General features: G+C 39.4%; 1 protein-coding gene across 5 annotated transcripts in view; it reads right to left on the bottom strand.

Annotated features, from left to right (window-relative positions):
• Positions 1 to 4727: 4727 nt before the first annotated feature.
• spire1 (spire-type actin nucleation factor 1) overlaps positions 4728 to 7515 on the bottom strand; it is a 103300-nt gene continuing 100512 nt past the window's right edge. For all 5 annotated transcript variants that reach the window (XM_031903690.1, XM_031903692.1, XM_031903693.1 and 2 more), the window contains one exon: positions 4728 to 7289. In XM_031903690.1, the coding sequence (XP_031759550.1) occupies positions 7031 to 7289 (259 nt within the window). In that variant the 3' untranslated portion in view covers positions 4728 to 7030. The remainder of the gene's footprint in view (positions 7290 to 7515) is intronic.

Below are 7515 nucleotides of genomic sequence, written 5' to 3'. Positions count from 1 at the left end.
TTTTGTCTGGTTTTGTTGGCAAGTGATTTTGTAGAGTGCGTATATACAGATGCATTAGGCCATGGCTGTCCAGCTGTAGGTTTGTGAGCAGGATCCTCCAGCGATTTTTAGATCCCTATTTAGCCTTGCCTGTGAAGGGCACTTAGTTACTTAATTGTATTAGAACATACAGTATAATACATAACCCAGGATATTTGCAGCAGAATTGATAATTGAGAAGACACATTCCCAGCTTTCTGTGTAGGGCTCACCACATTTATACTCTTCTGTCACAACTTGTCCCTGTGTTTTATGGGAAAGGACATTTGAGCAACCCTATGAAAAAAAAATTAGGTTTCTCCCATGATTGCTCTGTACAGGGCTGGGACTGGGCAGAAGAAGCACATGCCTAGGGTGCAATGGTGGGGATGCGGGTGTAGGAAGCTAGACGTGTACCTCTTCTGTCACCTACCCCTAGTCTGGGCTGTTGTCCCTCCATCTTCCAACTCATTGTTTACCTGACCCATCCTACAATGTCACTGTATGCACATGGGTGGGGGTGAAATAGCTGCCAGGGGAGGCTAGGGTGCCAGCCAGTATGGTTCTGTATTCAGTTTAAAATATAATTAACACAATTCAAGTGACAAAACATCTAAAATATATATTTGCTTTTACCAGTTGGTTCCAATCTTGGCCAAATGCCAGAAATGTTCGCAGGATTTAAATTCAAACAAATTCTGGGTATAGGTGATTTGAATCTGACTCATGTGACTTTTTTCTTTTCTCAGTTTTTAATTTCCAAGTTCTTGTTCTGATTAGGTTCCACATAAATCTTTTGTGTTAAATTCTGTATTCAGCCATATTCCAAAGAAGTGGATTTGGTGCTTCTCTGTAACTAAAATCTGTAAAAAACATGTAACATTTGCTAATTACAATCACAATACAAGTCACTCATAGTGAGCTCCACTAATATACATGCAAGCAAGGCATATGGCCAGTCCATGCCAAGCATTCTCGTCTCCTTAACCTCAATTGATTTAAATCATTTTTACACATTGCGTGATCAACACTAAAGGGCAGATTTACCAATGGTCATATTTTTATACTTTTTCCGAATTTATGATTTTTGTGCTAGAAACATAATTTTTTTTTGTGTAAAAATTTGATTTTTTCCCATTTATTATGCATGAAAACCACGAAAACTGCGAATGCAGAAATACACCATTTAAAAGTTGCTGTGGTCATGTAGAAGTCAATGGGAGCTGTCCTTGTCAAATTGCAACAATCTTTTCAGGGTTTCTTTGATTTCAAAACACACGAAAATTGCTACAAAAACAAAAAATTAAGGTTTTCATGTTAATTTTCGCATTTTAATTTGTTTGTGCTTTTTATATTCCGATCTTTTAATAAATAACTAGACATTTGTCCTCCTACCAAGTGTGGTTCAAGTACAGACAAAATTACAAACTGTCCCCCACTCCACACATTCTCCAGCCACTAGAACAAAATCCTGCCCTGCCACCCAGCCTAGAAACTGGCATCTACAAAAGATAGCACTGGTATAAAGACCACCCCACTAAAATAAAAGATTTTATAACAGGTAATAAGGAAGTACAAAGACGTTGGGGGAGACACCCTAGAGACATGTGGAATTACCAACAAATACACCATTTCATACAAGTGACCCAGGGACAAGACTGGGGTAGACCCTTAACAAAATGGGAAATGGTATTAGAATCCCCAAAACCAATAGAAAAAAACATTTCCACTCTTTACAAGCTATTAATAAATAACGCAGAAAAGATGCTTTTGCATGGATTGGGAAAGAGAGCTGGGCATAGAAATATCAGATAAATAGATTTTCATCTATTCATAAATCATTAAGGGCAGTAAGATGAATTCAGAGAGAGGAATTTCAAATAGGCCACAAGGTGGCACTATACCCCTACAAAGCTAAAGAATATGTACAAAAACTGCATAGACTCTTGCTGGAGATGGGATAAGGGACCGGGAAACCATTCCCATATCTGGCACTCATGCCCCCAAATGATAACTTTCTAGAAACGAAAACAACAATTAAAGAAAATGAAATACCAACTATCTTACTAAATCTAATTCCTTTAGAAAAACTGTGTGTTAACAGATATACTTACCCAGCAACTATTCAACGCTGCTAGAACCTTAATCCCAAGACATTGGAAAGCAAAAGACCCTCCAACATTCCTAGAATGGATATATTTAGTAGAGGAAATTAGAAAATCAGAGGAGATTACGTATTTGACCCACAATAACAGCACCGCTTACTGGAGACTCTAGGAACCCTGGATCACTTTCACTAAAAAACACCCCATATAACCCGGTGACATAGGAATCTATTTATGTAAACTCCCCAGAAGCTACAATAAAACCAACTGACCTCAATGCTATAGAAGTAACTTGTTGTCAATTCCTGTCTACTTTTGCTGTATTTTTGATTGAATGTCAATCTGTTCCTACCCTTTCACCTTCTTTTTTTCTGTACCCCATTTACTCTTGAAATCAAAATAAAGAATAAAAAAAAAATAACTAGATATTTGTGGTTTAAAAATACCTCCAAAACCACTAAAATCAGAGTGTTGATTAATAGGCCTCTTAATTCTCGTTTTCTGTTAAGAGGAACATAGTCAATCTAGACGTGTAGTCATTTTTGAACTGTAAAGTACATTTATTTCTTATGGGGTAAAAATAAAGCTCACCACAGTTGTCCAGAGGAAGTATTACTCAATTCATCCTTTGATAAGTATTTTCCTTAAAACCCTATAAAAGTCTATACGCAGCAGTCAGGAACATGTCTGCAAGAGGTGTGTGGTCTGGCTTATTGGTAACTACACACCACTGTGAATATGGCAACACATGAGTTCATACAGTAGATCAGCACAGTTTATGTACTCTAGAAGAACAAATCAAGTTAGATCTGTTTAGCACCTACCTTGTAATTATTAATCCATAACAGTGCACAATAAATGTCACAATAAAGCCCAATAAAAGTTGACCCTTGTAAAATGTTGTTGCAATTACCATTAAACTGCACAGCCCCCATGCATGCCTTTTTAACAGGCTATTGACTTGTGGCTGGCACTGCAGCAGCCAATAACTAAAAGCCTACCCTGCAAGTTAGACATGGTATCCTCACCTTGTCAGTCTGACATCCCCTTTAAAACCACCAAGAGTGGGCCCATTATTAGGTCAAGAACATGCACGCTGTGTGCTATACTGTGCCATTCTCAATGGAAAGTGGCTTATGGAGGTTCCACATATTCGGTTCAGAAGTCAGGGCAATAATAAACCAGTTTACAATGCTGCAAGATTTGCCTTATTGCTGAATTAGCAGAACGGATGAGATTATAATGATTACTTTGCCAACAGCTACACCTTATAAAATGAATATTTAATTTATCTCTAACAGATTTTTTACATATTGGTTTAATGGTTTATTACTTTACTTGAATTTGCCATGATGCCTGTGGCTTGTATGAGAGCATTAGTTCAACAAGTGAACTAGTGAAGATCTGTGTCTCAGCAATGTATTGTTTATTTCCATGCTACAGCAAAACACGTTCTCAGATATTATAGCCATATGTCTCTTTGTCTGTAACACAGGCCACTTTCTTGCTTCTAGCTCCATTCATACCTCACAGATTCCATCCAAAGAATATCCCATTATCACTAAGTTTTTTAAACTTATAGCTAAATAATAACTTCTTCTTTAGACACACTATGGCCAAACCTAATATTATTACTCACTGTGGTCTGTTTATACATCAGTTTTAAAAGGAGATACATTGCTTGTGGGTATTCAATGGAGCCAGAGTTGTACTGAGGTACCCAGGGCAGACCAGGTACCTGACTCAAGGGCCCTTCAACCAGCCATCTAAGAGCCCACCTCCCATCCCAACAGGGTTGGGGCCCATCTGGATTTTTCCCAGTATTCTGGTGGGACAATTTGACCCTGTTTATGTGGCATGCTTCTCGTGAGACAGGTCCCCTTTCCCTAATACAAGATACTGATTTGCATCGGTGCAGTAACCCATAGTAACCTATTAGAAATCCGACTGGAATGGTCTGGTGCTAGCTGTCACTTACAATGGGTAACACACTATCCATTACAGCAGTGTTTTTCAACCTTTTTTGGGCAAAGGCACACTTGTTTCATGAAAAAAATCATGAGGCACACCACCATTAGAAAATGTTAAAAAATTTAACTCTGTGCCCAGCAGCAGTGCCCCCCTAGTACACTGGTGCCCAGCAGCAGTGCCCCCTTAGTACATTGGTGCCAAGAGCAGTGCCCCCCTAGTACATTGGTGCCCAGCAGCAGTGCCCCCCAGTACATTGGTGCCAAGAGCCAGCCCCCCTAGTACATTGGTGCCCAGCAGCAGTGCCCCCATAAGTCAGTGTGCCCCATGGCCCCCCCTAATACATTGGTGCCCAGCAGCATTTTACTTCTGCTCTTCGGCGGCTTCAGCAGCATCTTCCCCTCACGTGCGCTGCCTCTGCACTTCTGCCTACACGCGACCGCACACAGGCCCTTTTATAACGTTGCGCCCCGTGCGTACTGACGTCACCCGTACACACGGGGCGCAACCAATGACAGGGCCCGGATTTTATTAAAGGGGAAAGTAAAAATTGCGGCCCTGCCTACGGCACACCAGGCAACAGCGGGGCGGAACAGCGGTTGAAAAACGCTGCATTACAGGATAAAACAAACATGATTTTTTGTATGTAGAGAGTTTTTCTTTATTAGTTAGGGTGCTCAGTTGCTTGCTTATTTCCTTTGCTTTCCTTGCTGCTGTTCATTTTAATGGACCTTATTACTGGACCTTCTGAAGGTCCTTATAAACAGCTATTGCTATATACTGCTGTTAGGCATTAATGTCATCATTTCAAACAACATGAACAGATGTGATCTTTTACAAAATACAAATCAATAATACATGTACCAAAATGAAACAAAATTCTCATAGCATGATATTGCCTGGGCAGTGGGTAATGCAGGAAGAGGAAACCACTTGGCACTTCATCTGTTAAGAAACTATAAATCCCAGTTTGACATTGCTCTTAAAGCAGGTGGAGGCATGCTGGTAGTTCAACAGGTGAACTTCTGCAGACTGCCTATTCCTGGAGGAAGGGCCCAGTCACACTGAGTGCTTCATCAACAGGCAGAAAATCTCCTTTCCCGCGGGCACATGGCAATACCTGCCCCTAGTTTGAAACACATTACATAAGGTGATCCTGGGTAATTGCCCAAAAATGAAATGTGGAAGTAGGAATTCTTAAGTGATTACCCGGGATCACCACATTTCATGTGTTTTACATGTGCCAACTCTAATTGATGTGAAAAAGCAGGTATTGTTGGGCACCTCATTGCTTGCGAGAGAGGAGGTGAAGTTTCAGGGCCCTAAGGGCCTCTTGAATCAGCCAATGGCCAAGCTTTTCAGCAAGGCCAACTCACTTGGCTTTGTCTTGTTAATTCTATATCTGTTTGGCTGTCCCAGGCAATAGGCTGCTGTTTTCTCATAACCTTAAAGTTAGGGAACAAAGAAACAAAACACCAGTTTGCAAATACATCTGATGTACAAACTGCACAAATTAGAAGAGAAACTATAAAAATAAATGCCTTAAATAAAATGATCAGAAATGAGCTCTGCTTACAGCTCCAACATATAAAAGGGACAAAATATCACATATTCATTGCAGAAATCTAACAGAATGCTCAACTCTTTACATAATATTATAGACAATGTACATATAAATATATTTTTTCTTCAGTGCCTAAACTCCTTGGTAATAACAATAATAGCTAGTGTTCAAATGGGAACACATTCCAGTTCTTAATAAATATAATACAGTTATTTACATGAAGAGATGTCAGTTTGGAACAGTTCGGAAGCTTTTTATTATGGATGTAAAACCTGCAGCCACTATGAACCAAAGAGAGCTGCAAGTTTGACGTCCACCCCTAAACTCCACTACAGAACCTGGAGTTGCTGAATGTATCTTTGCAGGACAATATTTGTGTCTGTAGCAAAACCAACATGTTCATAACAGTAAACCCAAGAACCCTTTTTATGTACAATTTTGTACAGGCCTGTACAGCCCACTCTTTATGTAAAAAAGTTACTATCGCTCATCCAGGATCTTTAAAAAAATGTACAAAGTCGAAGGTTTGTATTCTTACATGGAACATGATGATAGCATATTCTCCTATATGACAGACATGGATTTCAGAAGCTTAATTACAAAAGTAGGAGACTTACTGTCAGCAATGTAACAGGTTAAGCTCTAACAAAGATACAGCCAGTCATTCACCCACCATACTGACCCTTGCTACTTTATCTCCATAGTCTTTTTAAGTCTACTGAGGCAACATACTGGGAGACAAAATAACCATATGCATAGATGTGTGAAGATATGAAGCAAGGTCTGGCTTGGGAAGACTTTGTTTGGCACTGAGGGAGATAATAAAAGTGCTATGGTTCCTGTACCAGGTTATTCTAAAAGTTATTGTAGGATTTAAATAAATAGCACCCTACTTCTTATAATAAAAACATAGGTAACGGACACAACTGGTCTAATGTGGATTCTCCAAAGATCTAAATTCACTGTTTTGGCCAAAGGAAATCCAAGTAATGTTAAATGACCCCCAAAAAAGTCAGAATTTTTCCATTTAAGCAGGGAAGGAGAAATGCACTCTATTTAATGAGGTAACAGTGAAAAGTTTGTGTTCCTCCTGGATTTAGTACAACTTTCTGTTCAGCAGACTCCAGTAGAACTTCTGTTCATGCAATGAAGTCATCATACAAAATGACACATTCAAAAAAGGCGATCATTGCATTCTTCCAGTGCAAGGGAATCACCAGCCGCTGTTTCTAGGAAATAGTGTTGCCTCTACCATAGCAAGTTTTAGGAGCAGAGAAACTTGTGCCGTATTTGCAGAACCCATATAACAACAGTCTGGTTAGTCATGTAGACTGGAGCAAATCAGAAGGAAAGATAAAATAAAAGGCACAAGTCCTCAAATCTCATTGATTGTTCTCTCAGTGGGCCGAAACTCCGAGGCTGCTGTCGAGGACAAGTAGAACGATTGCGTCTTCCGTTTTAAGCGAGCCCTCTTGTTAGCGAGTGTTAAACTGCGCCGACTAGAACTGATAATTTCCGAGATAAACTTTTTACAGTCCACACACACCTCCATGGTGCTCCAGTCTTCCATGAGCTCTTTAGGAAACTGAAATTCCTCATCTGGTCTCTCCACTGACTTAGACTTGGAAGGAATCCTTATATAAACAAAAAGAAAAAATATTATGTTTTGTTTTTTTTTAATGCTTGCTCTTAGAATATTATTAGAATCCCTCCTATAACTTCTCTCTGGTCTGCACGTTTAACCAATGAAGAGCAATTGAAGTTCAGAATCATTTACTTTAATTATAGTCCTTGGGAGTTAACTATGGAAAGACGGGTTTGTATCAAGTTTTATATATTACATCTATATTCAGGTATAGT

This window comes from Xenopus tropicalis, chromosome 6 (assembly GCF_000004195.4).
Source record: "Xenopus tropicalis strain Nigerian chromosome 6, UCB_Xtro_10.0, whole genome shotgun sequence".
In the NCBI taxonomy this organism is placed as follows: Eukaryota; Metazoa; Chordata; class Amphibia; order Anura; family Pipidae; genus Xenopus; species Xenopus tropicalis.
This window is presented reverse-complemented; position numbering and strand designations above follow the sequence as displayed.